We start from the raw sequence: 21,891 nt of genomic DNA on the forward strand, positions 1-21,891 counted from the left end.
TGTGCTTATTTTTTTATAGTTTTTAAGACACAATTTGCATATAACAAATATATTCATGCTATTACTTTCAAAAGCAAATATTAAAGGACTTGTTTTATTCTAGGTTTGTTTTATGATGGTATCTAGGCTCCAGAGACCATTGCCATGAAGACAGACTAAAACATCTTTAAATAAATCTCTGATCATAAAATTACTGAAGGAGCTAGAAAATTCCTCATACTCTGAGACGTATATTTTACTCATAATTATTATTTTTCAAGATTTACATCTTCAAAGTTCAAACTCCTCAACTCACTTATAATAATAATGAATCTATCTAATTGTCTTCATGTAATTGTAGTACTATTATGTGTAACCATATCCCAAGCCATCAAATTCAGATCACCTTATATCAGGCTGCCACTCCAAACTGTGAGCCAATGTGAACATTTCCTCCCTATATGTTAACCATCATAGATACTTTGCTATACTGTCAGAAGGATGATTGACACATGTGTAATTCAGATTTCTTCTTCTCGGTCTAAGGATCTAAAGCACTAATACCATTTTGATTACCCAGCTGGCTGACAGACTGTGGTACAGACATATAGAGACACAAAGAGGTTGTCAAATAATATGTCTTTGGAGACAAGGTGTAGAAATGTTCACATAGCTCTAATGCAATCTCTATTCTAGTAAGTGGTCTGTGAGTGTCTCTGAGGATTTACTTATTCATAGAAAAAATGAGGGACCGGGATTTTCTAATATGCAAATCCATACATCTGATTTTCAGTGACCTCTGAACTCAGGCTTCAGCGTTCAGAAGGGTCATCTAACACGTCTTAGCTCTAATCAATAACCTCTTTGTCTGCAACACATTCTATAGTTGTAATTTTATATTAATTTGTGTTTTACTTTTATATTCCACTATATCATAAGCTCTAAGAAGGCTCAGTTTACATATACCTTAAAAAGTTCTTCAATGTCTTTTCAAGTAGCAATGATTCAGCATTGGTTGAATAAATAAGTGCAAAATGGATGAATATAATCTAGGAGTCTTAATATATTATGTTATTTCTAAAAACTATACACAATGATTTCTGTTTCCTAAAGATTAATTTGGATTTTTAATTTCATGTTTATCTGTGTGGGGGCATATTATGTGCACATATGAATGTAGGTGCCCATGGGCTACACAAGGGACTGGTGGATCCCCAGGAGCTAGAGTTATAGGTTGTTGTGAGACAGCTGCCATTCATTACACTGTCATCTCTCCATCCCCAGTCTGACATCATACATATCAATTAATAAATGGCCTTATTCAAGATATGACAAGAATAAACAAAGGAATAGTAGCTAGGTCATTAGAAGGTGCATAACAAGCCCACAGTGAGTTCTTGCTGAATACAATTATCACTAGATATTCACAATAACCTGTTCCCTAAAGAAAAGCTCAAATCACATCAGGTCTGTGGGTTAAACCACATGAGCAATGAATGATGATGGACTTTCTGGGTAACTTGAAAATGTGCAGATATAAGAATGACAATTAAGGATGAATGTTTTGGGCATGTAAGTTTCTTTAGGAGTGATAAAATATCTTAGTGAATATTGAAAGCAGTGTTTTCTCTCTTAAGAGATTAAAACTCAGAATTATGGTAGAAGTTTTTATTTTAGAGCAGAAATATTTACTTTTATTTTATTGTTAAGACCTTTCTGTTTTCTATGTTCATTTATACAATCATGAAATATACACTTTATTTTCCAGGGCATTGTGCCGATTTACCAACTTTAATTTTTCTCACATCACTTTATTATTTAATTTTTATCATTTGAGGTTAATTTTTCCTCTATTTTTATTTCAATTAGAAACAAGATTGTTTTAAATGCCAATCCCAACTCCCTCTCCCTCCCTCTCTTCCTCCCCTGGCCCCAATAACACCCTACCTATCCCATACAATTTCTGCTCTCCAGGGGGTCTTCAGAGTCTGTCATGTCCTTTGCTATAGGGCCTAAAGCCTCTCACATGTGTCTAGGCTGAAGGAGTGAGTAACCCTCTATGTGGAATGGGCTCCCAAAGACTATTCTTATGCTATGGATAAGTACTGTTCTACTACAAGAGGCCCCATAGATTTCCCAGGACTCCTCACTGACACCCATATTCATCAGGTCTGCATCAGTTCCGTGCTGGTTTTCCAGTGATCAGTCTGGGGACCAAGAACACCCCCTTATTCGGTCAGCTCTTTTTGTGGGTTTCATCAGCCTGGTCTTGACCCCTTTGCTCATCACTCCTCCTTCTCTGCAACTGGATTCCAGTTCAGTTCAGTGTTTAGATGTGGGTATTTGCTTCTACTTCCATCAGCTGCTGGATGAAAGCTCTAGGATGGCGTATAAGTTAGTCTTCAATCTCATTATCAGGGGAGAACAGTTAAGGTAGCCTCTCCAATGTTGCTTAGATGGTTAGTTGGTGTCATCCTTGTAGATTTCTGGACATTTCCCTAGTGCCTGATTTCTCTTTAAACCTATAATGGTTCCATCTCTTATGGTATCTCTTACTTTTCTCCCCTCTATTCCTCCCCCTGAGCAACCTTCCTGCTACCTAATGTCCTCCTCACCCATACTCTTCTCCCCTTCTCATTCTCTTAGCTCCCTCTCCCCTTCCCCCATTCTCCCAATTTGCTCAGGAGATCTTGTCCCTTTCCCCTTCTCTGGGGGACCATGCATGTCTCTCTTAGGGTCCTCCTTGTTGCCTAGCTTCTCTGGTGGTGTGGAATGTAGACAGGTAATTCTTTTGCTCTATGTATGAAATCCATATATGAGTTAGTATATACAATGTTTGTCTTTTTGTGACTGGGTTACCTTGCTCAGAATGGTTTCTTCTAGTTCCATCCATTTGCCTGTGAATTTCAAGATTCCATTTTTTTTCCACTGAGTAGTACTCCATTGTGTAAATATACCACATTTTCTCTATCCATTCTTCAGTTGAGGGGCATCTAATTTGCTTCCATGTTCTGGCTATTACAAGTAATGCTGCTATGAACATAGTTGAACAGATGTCCTTGTTGTATGGATGTGCTTCTTTTGGGTATATGCCTAAGAGTGGAATTGCTGGATCTTGTGTAGACTGATTCCCATTTTCCTGAGGAATTACCATACTGATTTCCAAAGTAGCTGTATGAGTTGGCACTCCCACCAGGAGTGGAGGAGTCTTCCCCTTTCTTCACATCCTCTCTAGCATAATTTATCATTGATGTTTTTAATTTTAGCCATTCTGACTGGAGTAAGATGGTATCTCATAGTTGTTTTGATTTGCATTTCCCTGATGGGTAAGGATGTTGAGCACTTTCATATTTGTCTTTCAGCCATTTTAGATTCCTATATTGAGAATTCTCTATTTAGTTCTGTACCCCACTTTTTAATTGGATTATTTGGTGTTGGGGAAACTAGCTTCTTAAGTTCTTTGTAGGCTAGAAATTTTTGAGCAAAGACTATTGGGCAAGTTACAAATGTTTTCTACCTGAAGATAAAAATGGATTTGATAATATCTACTATATTATTTAACTATTATTAATATACTCAAGCCATATTAAGCTGAATGGTGTTTAAAAATACTTGCCAAGTTAAATAGTGACTGCTATTCAAAAAGACAAAACAACAAAAACAGAAGTAGTAAGGTCTGATATTTCCCAAAAGCCCTAGAGGATGGCCTCACCTTCCTTTCTGTTTCATCTGACTTGTTCTCATCCAGTTGGGTTGGAGTTCTTAGGACACTGTTAACATTTTCCAATAGCCCACTCTAAACACAGGTTATTGGGTATACAAAAGAAAGCATGGCCAAGGGTATTCAGTTTCATACAGGAATTTAACTTGTACTGAATAATGTCTACATGCCCTTATGAGTGGTTCTGCTCATACATGCAAACTGTGATAAAGATGTGAATGTTTCAGCTCTTTAATTCAATTTCCAATACACTATAGCCTAGAAATTTCAAAGAGGTAAGGAAGCAGGGTTCATACGTTCTAGGCCATGAATTTATAACTTATGCAATGATAAATGTATGCTAAAACTTGAAGATACTCTCCCTTCCTGACACAGTAACAACAGTGATTTCACCTAAGGGAAAGTATGATAGTCCCACTTATTAAGTGTTGCGTTTATTCCAGAGATAACTGTTGTGAACCTCCTGGGAAGTAGGCCATTAGTAAAGCCCTATGAAAGACAGAGAATTCAAGTCTTTCATTTTAGAGAGTCATGTGGACAATCATGAGGCCACATGATTGACTAGTAGTACTCTATAATAGATAATAACCTCATCCCAGAACTCAGGAGGCTGAAGCAGGAGGGACATGAATTCAGTGTCAACCCATAGTTACATAGCAGGTTTGATGTCATCTTGCATACTTCTGTTCATGGCTAAATTCAGATTAGCAGATAGATATTCAAAGTTAGAATGTACTGGGGGCCATTTTAGAAAAGTAAAATATGAGTTCAAACTGAGTCTGTTTGAACTCTCATAATCAGTTCATCAGATGGCTATGCAAAAGAAATATATTTCCCTAATTGCAGTGGCTGCATAGATGTCTAATATCTACAATTATTAGCTTCTGAGGAGGGCCCATCTTCCTGTTTTGCAGACACCAATCTTCTAGTCATGCCTTCATGATCTTTCTCAATGTGTGTGCATAAAGCAAGGACATAGGCAGACAGAAAGATCTCTTACTTTCTACATGACCACAAAGTCTGATTTAAATTACCTTCATTACTTCCTAAAGGTTTTATTCCACAAATAGTCAAATTGGGATTAGAGATTCAACATATGGACTTAGGGAGAATCCAGTTCAACATATAAAATACACCCAGTTGTCAAGAGCCAATGTAAAGTACTATGCTTGGGTGACTAGTAAAAGGATGGCTGGAAGCAGGAGCCAGAAACACAAGGTTTCGAAGCAATCATCGACCTGCCAGTATAACATCAATCCCCAGCGACTTAATTAGACATCAAATTAAGAAGAGTACCCAGGTCTGTGTGTGGCATGCCCACCATCTCAGCACTTTGAAAACTAGAGGAATTAATGACCGTCCTTGTATATAAAGTGAGACCCTATTTAAAAAACCAAAGGCTCTCCAAGTAAGCTACTATTTAAAGCGGCAAAAACTTCTACAAATTGAGAATAAATTGAACTTGGTTTAACAACTTTGCTCCGACATCACAAGTTATATGGCTGAGTCTCATTCATTTTTTCCTTCAGATCTGTATATATGCTAAAAATGCTGATAACCACTTTTACTCTAGTAAGTACTTTAGATGTAAGCACATTCTTCTGAATATGATGCCCATACACTTTAATACATTTGTTTATTTTAGTTAGCAAATGGGTGTGTTGGCCTTGATTTCCAATTTGACTGGATGGAAAGAGGTCTATAATTGGTAAAATATACCTGTGTGTCTATGGGTGCGTTTTTAAGAGATGAGGGACATTGATAGGTGGAGATGTACACACACCTTCCAATGGACTGAGGGTCTGGGTGATTTAAAGTTCTAGGGAAGAATCCATACAAGCCTTTTTCTTTATGCATGTTTTTTACCACTAGTGCCATTTTCTACTGACATCAGATCCTAACACAATAAACTAAATAAATATCAGTCATCTCTGGGAGCATCCAGGCCTTCAATATTGGATGGATATTGCTGTGTGTCCTGCTTCCTGGATTGAGCAGCTATCTGGTCCCTGGCCTTTTTAACATGGCAACAGTCATTGTCAGATTGATTAGCTCTATCATGTAAGTCAGTTTCATAAATTTTCCCCTCCTGTTTCTATAAAGAACCCAACACAGTTAGTAAAACAATTCATAGACTGGGTTCTGCATTATTAAAATTTTGATTTGCCAATGTTACATATATATATATATATATATATATATATATATATATATATATATATTATATATATATATATATATATATATATATATATATATATGGAATTCTGTTGCCAAGAAGTCTGTGTGACAAGAAAAAGAAAAAGAATAATTAATCCAAAACTGATTATACTTCACTATTTTTAACATCATCGTTTTATTTATTCTCTGAGAATTTCATAGAATAGATTTTGACAATGGTAACCCCCAACTTTTCTCAGTCCCAGATACACCTCTAGCTCTTTCCATCCTCCTCTCCCTCCTGCACTCCTGGTGTGTCTCCTAAACCTGTGACGGCCCTGTACAAGAGAGTTGTCCAACTATCAGAGGTCACATTTTTAAAGAAAACTAAAGAGATGGCTCTGCCATTTACTAAAAGGCACAACCCAAAGACAGCTATTAAAAAAAAAAGATTAAAGAAAGACTATGAAGTTGAGTGGGCATAGAGGCACTGGGAGAAGGAAAAGAATATAATCAATATGCATTGTATGGAGTTCTCAGAAAGTATATATATATATAAAATAAAAGTCGGCTGCCTCTGGTCCTGCTATTCTTGTTATCATTGCCTATTCTCTATCCCCTGCTACTGTCCCCTCTCCTTCAGATAAGCCCTTGTCATGATCAGTCTGCTGGCCATGTTGAGTAACCTTCATTCTCTGCTTTGGACTCTTTCTCAGGCTTCTGACTGTTCTCTCTCTCATACATGCAATCAAAATCTCCTTTTAACCATATAAAAAGGAACTTGATTTTTTTTTCAATCTGACAATTAGTAAGTGTATATTCCATTAAAAAATGGAAAAAGAAATTCCATATTGATCACTCTGCAAAGATTTAGTAGACAGGTATTTCTTGGTTCCCTAAAAGAGAGTAAGAAGCCAGGTGTTGGTGGTATATGCCTTTAATCCCAGCACTCAAGGCAGAGGCAGGTGAAACTCTGTGAGTTCAAGGCCAGCCTGGTCAACAGAGCAAGTTCCAGGACAGGCTCCAAAACAATACAGAGAAACCCTGACTCAAACCCCGCCCCCCCCAAAAAAAAGAAAGAAAGAAAAAAGATAGTAAGAAATCTTTCAGTCTTTTGCTCTCTTCAGGGAATCTGGGAGCTGTGTATGATTCTCTAAGACGTAGCTTTATAGTCTTATCTGGGTCCAGCATTTCCAGGAGACTTGCACTTTCTCTTCTACTTTGATAGTCAAACATGCTCCTGCCCATCTAGAAACACACTAGGATGCTGGCTTGTAACTGGGGAAGCTCAGTTAGCACCCAGGTCAGGTAGCTTAAGAGTCACTGTGGTGGCGCCTGGTTTCCAGTCCCCACTTGCATGAAGATTCAGTGAAGTGCTCCTCTGTTTTCTCCCAGTCTTCCATTATCATGCTCACTTCCTCTTTCTTTGCACATTGAGTTTTGTACATACCAATCTGTGGCTTCCCCAGAGGCAAACAGAGAGTTACAGAGCAAAGGGAGTAAAAGCAGTCAACTTACAGACAAAGGGAGTAAAGCAGAGCAGAAGCCAAGGCTGATTGCTAAAGCCAAGAGGAGATGACTTGTTCTCTGGGTTTTATGCAGATAGTTTGTGTGCTGGTATTGTATTTTCTTTTTTGTAAGGCAAATAAAATAAATATATGTCATTTTTTCTCAATCTTTTGTGCAAGCCCCACCCACTCCTGTCTCCTGTCCCCCTTCGGCTACCTCTTTCTTTCTTTTCTTTCTTCCTTTGTTCCTTCTTTCACTTTCTTTTTTCTTCCTTTTTTTCTTTGTGGCAGAGATTGGACATAAAGCATTGAACATGTGAGGCACAGGCTATACCACCTCTAAGTACTTTTAAAATGACAACTGATGAGCAGCAAAACTGAACAGCACATATCTAGTACATGGTAAATTGGCTCCTGTCATTCCAATCCCACTAAATGAGACAAAACGTTCTGTCCATTGTAGGAAACTCATTTTAATCTCTAAATGAGATTAAATTCTCAGAGAGTGTTTAGTGAACAATGGGTGCTCTATGAAAGTTTCCAACATAAATTTCTTTGAAGGCAACTGTCAGAGGGCAGAAGGGCAGCTTCTCAATGCAGTATGCTTTTGCCTTAGGCTTATGATGGAAAATAGTACATTTCAAAGAGCTTTTTAAGAACCAGAAAATATGCAAAGATCTGTATGAAAGTTTTCTTATAGGATATTTCTACCCAATACTTGTCATTATTGCAATTATTTTGGCCTGATATAATATACCATAAGTTGGAGTTGATTCTAAATGTTTGCTTGTGCTTTTATAATTCAAATGTGATTGTCTGCTGTTTTGATGAAAAAATAAATTCAGTTTAAAAATAACAAAAGGGCATCTGATTAGTTGACAGACAGAGAACTATTACAAATCTTTCTTTATTAAAATGACATTTAAGAAGGAGAAAAATAATTCTCTGTGTTTGTCTTTTAAGATGGATCATTATTTTCAAGAAACAAATTAACTAGCTTCATTTCTCAGGAAGGGTTGCTAATGTTCTTTATAATATTTTCACCAGATGAAGCTTAAAATTATCTACATCTATATTATTTTTAAATAACAGCAATAAAGATTTAAACTTAAATAATGAACACTGTACAAAACATAACCTAAGAAAAAAGAGATTATAACACAAGTATAGTCAATTAAAAATCTGAGAATGTAGTCATTATATTAATCTTTGGAATTCAAAAATTTTCTATGCTGCAACTCATTAAATTCCAAAAGTGAGATACCATTGCTTATAGGTGTAAAATCACTACATGAGATAAAAGCCATCTTAGATTTGGAAGTGCCTGAGAATTTTCTGCATAGATATAAATAAGTGAAAGTTCCAAATTTAAATTAAAAACATAGTTTACATTGTAAAATTTTCAAATTCTCTTGACTTGTGAATCTAAAATAATAAATATGGGTGGTAGGTAGTACACAAGATAAAGAGATATCACCTAAAAGATGAATATTGGTAGTTTCTGAAGCTTGGCTTGTTAAGTTGGGATTACATGAATAAGGGAGGTTACAGAAGGGTTAGAAAAAACTTAGAGAAAGGGAAATCCCTTCAGCCATGTTTAATCCATTCATTCAGTTCAGTATAATGGAAACTAAATTATTGCTTCAATCTAACAGCTCAGGATTAAAATACCATATGGAATAGAAATGAACAATGGTCTTCAAAGGCATGGAGGTTCAATTATTCTAGTGTTCAGATATATTCCAGTCCCCGTATATCCTTAGGGCATGGACAGCAAAGTTTCCTTTATGAGAAATACAAAAAGAAAACTAACAGAGCCTTTCATTCTAAATGTTTCCGACCTACCTTGGACCTTGGGATATTTGATCCCTTCATTACCTAACACAGAATGGCTTGTGAACAAGTTACTGCATGAAATATTCAAAACAATGACTATTACTAGAATATACCTATTGCCTTCGTAAAGAGACTCTAGCCAGTCTTCTGTACTTTAGAAAGGACTCATGATGGAAAGCCCACCTAATACTTAGCAGAAGATATTATATATCATCTCTCAACAAGTAGAAATCAAAGATCTACTAAGTGAATTTATAGAGATTTTCAATTACACATGTATAATAGATGCATGTCTTCCTATGTTACATTTTTATTTATTTATTCATTTATTTATTTTAAAGATAGTATTACCAGTTAGCTCTAGCCTGGAATAAAAAAAAAAAAAAAAAAAAAAAGATCTACCTGACCAAGTCTCCTGAGTACTAAGTACTGGGATTAAAGTTATATGTCACCACCCCTAGGTCCCCAAATACATGAGTGAGTGTGTGTATAAATTCATTTGTTTATGATTATTAGTGTTTGCCTGCATATGTGTATGTGCACCATGTGTGCAGTGTACCTGGAACCTTGAAAAAGGTACTAGATCTCCTAGAACCGGAGTTACAGGTGATTTGTTAGCTTCTATGTGGTTTGGGGGAACCAAATCCCAATCCTCTGGAAGAGCAGCAAGTGCTCTTAACTGATAAGACATCTCTCCAGCCCTCTCCTCCTATGTTTTGAATGGTCCATATGTGAACAAAATTAAAAGAGTAGCAGTTATCAACCTTGTGTCACAACCTCTGTGGGGGTTAAATGATACTTTCACAGGGGTCATTTAAGGCCAACAGAAAACACGGTTGTTTATATTATGATTCATATCAGAAGCAAAATTACAGTTATAAATTAGCATTGGAAAATAAATTTATTGTTAGGAGTAACCACAACATCAGAAACTGTATTGAAGGGTCACAGCATTAGCAAGGTGGGAACTACTATAATCGAGTTTACATCTCATTCACAATATTTGGTAGACACCCAAGTTATTGGTATAGCACTGCACTATTCACCTGAGGCTGGTATTTTTTATTTTTCAATGAGTTGTTGAAAAATTATGCAGTGGCAATGATGAGTATCAACGCCTGTCTGAGTTTCAAAACTAGGTCTTCAGTCAGATATTTAAATGAATCAGCTCTAATCAAAACTTTGTCCTGACTTGACACTGAAGGTTAACCTTTAGAATTGTCATTATTTCCTGTGTGAGTTGCTTGTTACAGGCTGAACTTTGCTTGTCTGTTGCGGGTGGGAAATTGTTCTCATTTCTTCTATGGCATATCTTCAGAGATCATACATTAAGTGACAATAAGATTTGATTCGGTTTCTGCTGTTTTGGAGATGGGGAGAAATATGTAACCTTCTGATTGGATTCTATTCATTTTCTTTTTAGAATATTGATGAGGACTTTTACTTTGAAAAGAAGAAACACACTGAAAATAGCAAATCACTCAAACATGATATCTGCAATTATTGCTCATCCTCTAAAAAGATAATGAGGATTAAAATAGGATATCATATATCTTGCTCAATTATGGATTATTCTTAACTTGACATCTCGGCTCTTTATTGCAAAAGAAGGAAAAAGATCCATAACTGTCCTTCAAAGTGTTCCATAAGGAATAACTGGATCATCTACATGATGCTTCACTGCTAATAATTGTGTTTGCTTCTCATTAGACCATAGAAATAGCCTTTGGACCAATACATATCAGTTGTAAACTTATTAAGAATGCTACTCCTATCATTTATTTTTAAAACTTGAATTAGATTTCAGTGTAGATGAGACTCTTGCATTCTGTAAGTAAAGAGAAAAATATATTTAATCACACCATCTCTGGAAGCATACTGAGATTATTTATAAGAATATCACACTGAGTGTACAGATATCAATCTCTTAGCATTCATGAAGATTCTACCAAGTTGTCTTATCATCCCAAATAACGATAATGATCAGGAACTTCTAGTACAGGCCACTATCAGGTCACTATTAACCATTAAACCCTAATCTCAGATTTCTGATTCTGGCCCATGTGTTGAAAAGTCTACAAGAGTAAATCCCTTTGAAACAGAAATGTTACAGTAAACATATCTTTGCCAAACTTTTTCACTCATAAAACCTAGAGCAGAACAATTGATACCAATCGTTTCCTTTCTTTATAAAATAAATGCACAGAACCACATATCTGTTTTCTTGGATGGAAATATTGTCCTGATTGATTTCAATAAGCAGTAAAATAGCTGCTTATAGAGACAGAACTATGATAAGGTTCTGTATATATTTGACACTCTTTTTTGTTGTTTCTGCAGAGATACTCCCACTAAGTATCATGGGCTGGCCATTGAAATCACAATCTTCCCAAAAGCCTCCCAGCTGCTGGATTTGCAGGTGTGTGTGCTAGCAGGCCCAGCTCTTCACAGGTGTGTGTGCTAGCAGGCCCAGCTTCTGTCACTGCAAAGTAGGATGACAAGCCTTAAAACATGACAATCCTTAAAGATACTTCATATTTGCATTTGTTATTCTTATAAACAGACGACAAAAATATAGTGTATTTAGATATAAAAAGTAGAGGGAGACTAGGATTTTTGATTAGCTTAGTTTAAGTTTTAAATGCTCCATATTGCAAATGCCATGCAGATTCTTACTACATCAAAATGGTACACAATAGCATTGTATTTACCCATAAAGATTAAAGTAGGAAATTCTCAAAAAATGGGAATTATTACTTGAGTTAATCCAGACTCATAAAGATAAAAGAATGTAGATAGGTGTCACTATTATCATAGGTATAGGTCATGGGACCACAAAGGGAAAAGTGAGAGAGAAAAGGAAAGTGAATAAAGGAAATAGAATCATGTAACATGGAAGTTAGAAGACAGAAAGGTCTAAGTTAGAGTGGCAGGAGACAGAGGGAAGAGTTTTTAAAAACTATGTATGCAAATAACAAACAAAATTTATTACTTTGTATGACAAGTTAAAAATGAAAATAATTTTAAAATGAAAAAACTAGTCCTCTATTCTCCATAAAAATCATCATCAAAGTAATCATCTCAATTTTCAGCTTTAACTTTTGCAAGTAACTCCTTTCATATCAAGAAATTAATTAGTTGCAGAGAGCAAAATATATAATAATAAAAATAATAACCATGTGCATAAATTACTAATATATAACTTTGCTGGTTAGTCTTTGGTTAACTTGACACTGGACTCATTTGGGATTAGGGACCCTCTATTATATATAAACATATCACACATACCCACTGGTCATTCTGCATTATACTTTGCTTAGTCGTGAAGTCTGAGTTGCACGTGGGTGATATAACTCCTGGCTGGATTTGCATTTATTAGCATTATCCTAGCAGAACCACTTCTTGAGAACTCCTTGTTGGTAAGCAACAGAATATAAGACTGGCCAGAGCACTTGTATCTTCAACACTAATAGCTAACTTTATTTTACAACACAAAGTATGGCCTCTGTCTTGGCCTCACCTGAATCACTTGTGGACTTTTTTGAAATGCAGAGGGACAGTCCAGTTTAGTTCAGAGAAATCAGAATGGACACTCAAACCAATATCAAAGTGCTCTCTCAGTATGTTGAAGTTTCAGAGACACTGGCCTACATCACAAATGATTTCTCAGTCACTTTGGGTTATGAAACTGCACATGTCTGATTCCTAGGCCATATTAGTTTTATCTATTGTTGTGTGGATAAATCACTGGCTGGAGTCAGGAGATCTGTGAGGGCACTCAGGGGAAAGCATACCTGCTATGGCCAGAGAAGCCATTTGGCCATGATTGAGTCTCACATACTTACACCCCCAGCAGTCTGTATTTTGAAGAATTTCTCTGACTATGAGGAAACAAAATGAATCCTCAATCTACTTTCCAGTGGTTCACCATCTGCTTCATGAACCTGAGTTATCTCTTAAGTAATGAGTATACTAGGAATAGTAAAAGGAGCTGCTCAGTTTCAGAAATTATAAGCCTATCACCTTGGAGAAAATAGCACCTAGAATATAAAATTGAGAAAAGATATGCAAACAGACAATGGCTGGAGCATAACTCTGAATCAAATTCTCATCCTAGCCCCTAGAACAACCAGTCCAAGAAGGAAAAGCACTGCCTTGATCTCGGGCTAACAAGCATCCATGGTCAGAAATAGATGCAGAGCTGAGAGTTTCTCTTGTATTTTATCTTTGTCTTCAAAAAGGCACCAACCACAGAAATGCAGATTCTATTCAACTATTCACTTAAGGTGCTCTTTGTAATTAGTCCATAAGCCTCCACTCACAGAGTACCTGAAGTTTCTTCACCAACACAATCACTTCTTTTTCTTTCATTTTTTTTTTTTACTTGAAGTAGAAAAAAGATTTTTTACATATCAATCCCAGTTCCCTCTCCCTCCCATCCTCCCCTGTCAAACTCCCACCCAACTAAAACCCTACCTATCACATATCGTTTCTGCTCCTCAGGAAGGGTGAGGCCTTCCATAGGGGGTCTTCAGAGTCTATCATATCCTTTGGGATAGGGCCTAGGCCCTGCCCCATGTGTCTTGGCTCAGGAAGTATCCCTTTATGTGGAATGGACTCCCAAAGTCCATACCTATGCTACGGATAAGTACTGAACTACTACCAGAGGCCCCATAGGTTTCTGAGGTCTCCTCACTGACACCCACTTTCATGGTGTCTGGATCAGTCCCATGCTGGTTTCCCAGCTATCAGTCTGGGGACCAAGATCTCTGCCTTGTTCAGGTCAGCTGTTTCTGTGGTTTTCACCAGCCTGGTCTTGACCCCTTTGTTGATCACTCCTCCTTCTCTGCAACTGCATTCCAGTTCATTTCAGTGTTTAGCTGTGGTGTAGGCTTCTACTTCCACCAGCTGCTGGATGAAGGCTATAGGATAGCATATAAGTTAGTCATCAATCTCAATATCAGGGTAGGACATTTAATGTAGCCTCTCCTCTGTTGGTTAGATTGTTAGTTGGTGTCGTCCTTGTAGATCTCTGGACATTTCTCTAGTGCCTGATTTCTCTTTAAACCTATGTCTCCCTCTATTATGGTGTCTCTTATCTTGGTCTCCTCTATTTTTCCTCATCTCAACCTTCCTGCTCCCTCATGTCCTCCTCATCCCTTCTCATTCTCCTAGTTCCTTCTCCCCTCCCCCCAATGCTCCCAATTTGCTCAGGAGATCTTGTCCCTCTCCCCTTCTCAGGGGGACCATGTATGTCTATCTTAGAGTCCTCCTTGTTTCCTACATTCTCTGGCAGTGTGGATTGTAGGCAGGTGATCCTTTGCTCTATGTCTAAAATCCATATATGAGTAAGAACATACCATGTTTGTCTTTTTGTGATTGGGTTACCTCGCTCAAAACAACTCTGAGATACCATCTTACTCCTGTCAGAGTGGCTAAAATCAAAAACACCAATGACAGTTTATACTGGAGAGGATGTGGAGAAAGGGGAACACTCCTCCACTGCTGGTGGGAATGCCAACTCATATAGCCACTTTGGAAATCAGTATGGCGCTTCCTCAGGAAAATGGGAATCAGTCTACCACAAGACCCAGCATTTCCACTCTTAGGCATATACCTATAAGAAGCACATTAATACAACAAAGACATCTGTTCAACTATGTTCATAGCAGCATTATTTGTAATTGCCAGAACATGGAAACATCCTAGATGCCCCTCAACTGAAGAATGGACAGAAAAAAATGTGGTACATTTACACAATGAAGTACTTCTCAGCAGGAAAAAAAACACAATGGAATATTGAAATTCGCAGGCAAATGGATGGAACTATAAGATACCATTCCCAGTGAGGTAACCCATTCACATTCTTAAGGAAGATAAGAAACAGGTGCTGGCCCCATGGCTATAACAAACCAAACAAACAGCCTGTGTTTGCTCTCATCCTTAGGGTCTTTGCTTTCTTCCTAAAGATTTCATATTTGATTATGTTTGACTTATTTCACAATCATATTTTATGTCCTATTTTATTTTTATGGACTTTAGCCCCTTCTGGGAGACCTTGAAGCAACCCTTAAATCTGCTTCCAATATGCCCCTGCCAACTCACACTCATTCAGCCACTCTCCAGCAACCTTCTCCTCCCTTACGGAGGGCTCCAACCATAACACATGATGAATTAAATCCACAGAGTGATTAGTCATCCCAATTTTTCCAAAAATATAACTTTATTAAAAATGAAAGTCCTTCATCCCATGAAACTCTCCAGCCGTTAGCAAAGCTGGACAGTAAGTTAACTCTTTAAGTCTTTAATTTGCTATGTATTTCCAATACTTATGCCCTGTAAATGTGGTTCCTTCTAGCATGAATATTTGTCTCACTTCTCACTGACAGTATATAGACCAAATACACTTCTTTTAATTTACCAAGACCCTGTCTAAACAGTCATTCCTGGGCAAAGCCTCTTTGTTAGCATTCAACAAGAATTCTTTGCACCCTACTGCAAGGAACACTGAAGTATACTTTTTCATAGATGTCACCTAGTATAGATGTGATCTGGTCATGGTGGTCTGACCTTCCAGACAGTGGATTTCCCAAGAGCCAGTAGTGTGTTCCTCCATTACTGTCACTACTGCTCCCAGCCCATGTTTGTCTATTTCATGAATAAATAGACTGGTGACTTAGCATGTATGTTTTCAACCAATTGAACTTTTCTTTAAAGTCAAATCCTAAAAGTCACAAAGTAAGACAAACAGACAGGATATGTACACTAGAGCTTAGGCATCTTGTAAGAAAATAATGAACAATTAATTAAAACTTATTATCCAGAATATCTACTTACCTCAATCTGGGTGGTATTGTCCTGCCCATCATCCAGTAGTAGGTCAGTGAAACCTCTGGACTCTGGTGAGTCTTGTCCCATACTGGCTCTGTTTGTGTCTACTGCCTTAAAAGGGTCCAAATTTCTTTTCCACCTGTGGCTGTATGCTTGTGAGTCCACATCCACCCCATCTTCTCCTCGAGGAAAGGTCTTTGAAATATCATACTTCCAATCTGTAAGAGAAACATGCATGTTACCTCTAGGTGTGACCCATGTAGTTAATACCTATTAGAGTAGAAAATGTACCTAGGTTGGTTATTAGAATAGGAAACAAACCTTTTATAATAAAACCGAATTACATGTCGTATTAGACATGGTATGGAAATCTGAGTATTATGGTTAAAAAAAAACGAAATGTGCCCCCAATTCATATATAGGATGCTTGGCACTAGAGCTGAGTGTCTTGCTAGAGGAAGGGGGTGATGGGGTGTGTCTTTGAAGTTTACACTTCATCCCAAGTTTCCTTCTTGCTCTTTCTGCTTCCTATCTACTGAGAGATGAACAGCTTCTTACCACACATGCTCATAGCGCCATGATGCTATATGCAAGTGCATGGGTAAACTTGTATGGAGAACCTCTGAAGCAGGACTCAAACAAGCTACGTTGCTCCCTGCCCCCAGCTATTTGATTCCAAGTGACATAAACATAACTGGTGTGCTGAGTACAGTACAACTACAAGGTACACCAAAAAAATGAACCAATGATTTCTGTGGTGATGGCTAAGCAGCCCTCAAACAATCAGCTGTACACAAAGGCATTTATCTTCCCTCTACATGTACACACACACACACACACACACACACACACACACACACACACACACACAGAGAGAGAGAGAGAGAGAGAGAGAGAGAGAGAGAGAGTGCAGGGGGAGCTGTTCTGAGAAGGCAAGTTAGAATCCTAAATTAAGAATGAAAGACAGGCATTTTCAGCTTATTTTAAAATAAATCACACAATGAATGTGAGAGCTTTGCTGATTTTACATGTCTTATACAAGGCTGTAAAGACACAATATGGTTTAAACCATAGTGGCATTTTCCTCCTGTAAATGTACTAACCTGCTTGTAGTTTACAAGCCAGACTTGGTTCATTGCCTGACTCATTTGATAAGCAACACTCTCAAGGGGCATCACAAATGTGCTTGTTCATTTGCACTGTCCTCACCTTGGGAACTTGTCAGGGTGGTAAAGGATGACATTGACAGGCACTTACAGAAATGGTTGGGACAGCAAGGAGATCAAATCACAAAGGTATTTTAAAGCCATCTGCAAGGACTGGCTCTGCTGACCTCGATCATTCTGCTACTACAGGAGGGAAAATTAGATTTAATCATGACTCCTAGTCTTTCATTTTAGTAGGTCAGTAGGGGACGGAATACCACAAGGATTGAAAATTCATCCAAGCAAGAGGAATCGCCTTCTACCCAAGCATTACCAAAAGATAGGAATCTGTAGCCTTTATAACTAATCTGGTATAGGTTCACAAAGGGCCCAGAGAACATTGATTTAATCATGGATGTGATGTTCCCCTCAATACAAGAACATTTTGTGAAACCTAAAGGTGTTTGATGCTGAGTATTATTGAGCAAAATGCAGTATCAGCAACTCATGACTTCAAAGCCAATAGGCCAACACCACCACCATTTTTCAACAACCACAATGGTTGGGCATGCCTTGCTTTCAACTCAGGAAGTTCCCGATAATCCTTCCAAACAAGTCAGGGCAGTCTAGTTCCCTTAAGACCTAAAAGATATTTAAAGTCTAATGTGTAGATGAATGGAGTCCTAAGAGAAGCCTTACCTGGCAATAATAGCATATTCATTGAACTCCATGAAGAACAATGTGTATCAAATTCACCAAATTTCCACCAGGATAAATCTTGGATCCAGAAAATGGAAGGGCTGTGGTCCAATTAGTGAAATTCCCACCAAAAGGGACCCATATGCTTTGTGAATGGTTTCCCAGCCTCCCTCAGTCGCACTCCATGCATTGAATGTTCAAGATCATTTAGTTAGTACTGTTGATTCCATCGTGGAAAATATTTATTTGCAATACCCTGTCTCTCCCTGATATTTGACATCTATATTCACAACTGACTGAATAAAGGGACATAATATGAATGTATGATAGAAAAGCTATAGGTCCAGGCAAAATAAGTAAGATACCAAGGCTGAAATGCTTTCTGATCTGTTTGCTGGTTCTGAGTCCAGAGTAATTTATAAAATTCTCTAAGTTTTTGTTACCCTGTATTTTAAGCCACATCAGACATAGTTACCTCAAAAGGCAAACATCTTTTCTTAAGGATGTGTCTGGATATAAGAACTATGGTACTAGCCAAAGCTACATGAAGCAATTTGTTTGCCTCAATTGCATATCCAGCCTCATTATCGAAAATATATGAGGCAACCTACAACAAAGCTAAACAATAAAATTCGCTAACAACCACAAAAGACCTTCTGTCACAAATCTTAGGCTAACCTCAGAGATGCCCATCCACCTCACAGGTAGCATGGTAGGTCTCAGTGAGCTATAGCAGGGGAAGCTGTGCCAAGTCTGCCTCAGCCCTTTCCATTCCCTCTCTTTCTCCTGCCTTTCATCAGTTCCCTTCTCCTCCCTCTTCTTTCTTTGAAATTCTTTTTTATTTTTTTATGTGGTAAATTTTGCCAAGGTATATAGTCTGGTCTGGGGCTCTGCTATCTTCCTGCCTCAGCTTCCCTAGTGTTTGGTAATAAGGTTGCATATCATTGAGCCCAGCCTCTTGTTAAACTGGTTGGGTTCACTTCTCTGATATTAGGGTTACAGCATAAACCAACTCTTCCCATGAGCCTCGGCAGGTCCACTAGCCTTGTTCTGGGATACAGAATCCAGGTACGAATAAGAAGATGGAACATCTATCAGTGCAAGAGTCCCTTTCATTGATTCTATTTCTCAACCCTGCTCAGGTGCCATTTATCATTCCTTTCAACCTTTTTAGCTGAAGAATTCAAATTAGAAGGAGCTTCAGAACCATGGAAAGATAATATCCATATTTCTCATTGTAGTTGAAATCTGATTAATGTGTTAAGTTTTTGTTTATCACTCAATTTCACTCCTTTAAAGGATTTGGGTGACAGTAGAAAGAGCAGACAGGCTTTTGGTAAAACAAGCCTATATGATCACATGACTTTGGAAATCAGGGCTCCTGATAGTCTTGGTTTCATTTTTCTCATTGTTTAGTGATATCTTCTGATTAAAGTGTAAATTGCTCTTAATACTTTAAAATAGTTCATTTTTACTATCATATATTCATTATGCATATTAGTTGGGTTAAATGTGATATGTCATCTATTGCTACAGCATGTAGAGACCCCATCATACAGACATCATGACCAATCTACAGCCACACAGCACTGTGTTGGCAAATGCTTGCTCTTACTAGAATCCATTTCTGCAAACTGAGAAAGCCAATTCTTTGCTCACTCTAATTGGATTCACAAAAAGTAAACAGACCCTGAGGAAGGCCTGAGAAGTTTCCTAATGAGAAAATTTGTGAGTTTAAGGTCTGGACTTGCAAAATCCTGTTGGGTTGCAATTTTTAGTGAATTCTATTTTCTCTGATAACATTATAAATAAGCAAGGATACTCAATCATGCATATAGAGTGCATCACTCTAGGCCCATAATTCAGCTGGTAGATGGCTCAAGATGGAAGTATGAAATGGGCTTGGATGCTAATCCTATTTCAGAATGCATTTTAGAGAATATAACATAAATCAAAATGGATGCTTTACAGAAATAAAGGAAGGAAAACCAGAAAAGTTAAGTTGGGTTATCTACATGGTAATTACTTATCTGCATTTCACAGGCCTTCAAAATGCAAGCAAATATCTTAAGTTATTCTTTAAATTGGCAACCAAACAAGTCATTCAGAGATAAGACAGAGGGAACTATGGGACACAATGTTTCCCTTCCCAGCTTCTGTGAAAACACACACAATAGGACAGTCTTTTCAACACTCTACCGAGCAGATTATCTGTGGTCTGCCTACTGCATGCCACTTAGACCATCCATGGAAAATATTAAAAGAGAATTTACACCAGCACTCCTTACTTCTGTAATTACTCAGCTCATGGAAAGACTAATTCTATTCAATAACTTCCATTTGGATATAGGGAGAGAAAGTTTCACAAATACATATTTCTGTTATATCCAGTAAGCAAATTGATATTAGTAATCTTTAGATAGTTTATTAGGTTGAAATAGTAGAGATAGTGTCATTAATGAAAGTATTTCATTATATTTCCAGTAAGACATGGCCTTGAAGAGACAAGAAAACTGAAAGGACTAAAACAAACCTCAGAGCATCCTCAAGATGTTCTATATAATATCTAAAGTCCCTTCTATGCCCTTGGGCTGGCTCATATTTATATTGCCAAATCAATGGCACTTGGGATCATTTTGGAAACAAATCTTTTGGTATGCCTGTGAGGGATTATATAGGCTTAATTGGTAAGGCTTGGAGACATCCTTAATGTGGGTGTGACAACAATATGTGATAGGGTCTCAGACTGATTAAAGGGGCAAAGCAAGGTGAGCACCGGGACTCAGCACCCTCTGCATCTCCACAGGGGGTGTAATGTGACTAACTGTCTCCTGCTCCTGCCACCATAAGTTCTCCATCATTATTGATAGCATCGCTGGAAACACAAAAGAAGATAAACTCTCCCTTCTTTCTTAATTTGCTTCCATTTTGTCCTTTTTTCCAAACAACACAAGTATTAAAAAAAAAAAAAACTCTCTTATGCCAGGTAGTAAATAGGTCAAGAAAGTGGTACTGGACTGAATATATCTATTTTATTTTGCATCCTAATGAATTTGTTACAATACTTTAAAAGTAACTGACAGTTGTGTATTGAAAAAAATTAACAGCCTTTCTTGACTACTGTACACAAATGATATTCATAATACATATACATCAAACCACCAGAAAGTAATTGTATGAATGGACATGAATTGGACAAAGCTAGAATTCATCATGACTGTTTCTATTAAAAAGGTTCTCGTTATGTACTTTATATGTGTTAAAGTATGCACATGCTTCTCTCTCCCTCTCTCTCTCTCTCTCTCTCTCTCTCTCTCTCTCTGTGTGTGTGTGTGTGTGTGTGTGTGTGTGTGTACATGCATGTGAGAAGTTGTGTGTGTTTGTGTGTGGGTGTGGGAGTAGAAGACAGAGGCTGACATTATATTTCTCAATTGCTCTTCAACGTATTTTTGAGGTAGATTTTCTCACTGAATCAGAGCTCACTGATTTGGTTAGACTGATTAGCCAGCAAGTTCTAGAAATCCTCCTGGTCACACATCTCCATGGCACTGGCATTACAGATGTGAGCCATTGCATGCACCTTTTTATGCAGGTCCTGGAGACTGAAAACAGGTGTCACAGTTATGTAGCAAGTAATTTACTGACTGACTTGGCTAGCTCTGCAACTCAATTCTGTACTTTACAAGTGAACCATGCCATCACGGTGAATTCTCTGTAGAAACATTCAGACTTTCTGCAGGAAGCATATTTTCTGGCTGTAAGCATCTGAGAAAAGATTGAAATATTGGGCTAAAGTAGACTTCTATGTTACCTTGAATCTCAATTTATTTCAGAACTGGATAGGAAAATTGTATTAAATTAATTATATCCTTGGTTGTGTCAATAATGAACTCACTGATGCAGTGGATTGGAGGTTTTGGCTCATGGCATTATTCAACAAGGTAGCTACAGAAGATCAAGTTCAAAGCATGTTCTATCTAGATGAATTAAAGGTTTTGAATGGGATCTAGCA

At 37.6% G+C, this 21,891-nt stretch overlaps 1 protein-coding gene across 3 annotated transcripts in view; it reads right to left on the reverse strand.

The window, feature by feature from the left end:
- Nucleotides 1–21,891, reverse strand: part of Plxdc2 (plexin domain containing 2) — a 401,026-nt gene that overhangs the window by 225,250 nt on the left and 153,885 nt on the right. For all 3 annotated transcript variants that reach the window (XM_035442807.1, XM_035442806.1, XM_035442805.1), the window contains exon 2: nt 16,042–16,253. In XM_035442807.1, coding sequence (XP_035298698.1) covers nt 16,042–16,253 — 212 coding nt within the window. The remainder of the gene's footprint in view (nt 1–16,041; nt 16,254–21,891) is intronic.

This window comes from Cricetulus griseus, chromosome 3 (assembly GCF_003668045.3).
Source record: "Cricetulus griseus strain 17A/GY chromosome 3, alternate assembly CriGri-PICRH-1.0, whole genome shotgun sequence".
Lineage (NCBI taxonomy): Eukaryota > Metazoa > Chordata > Mammalia > Rodentia > Cricetidae > Cricetulus > Cricetulus griseus.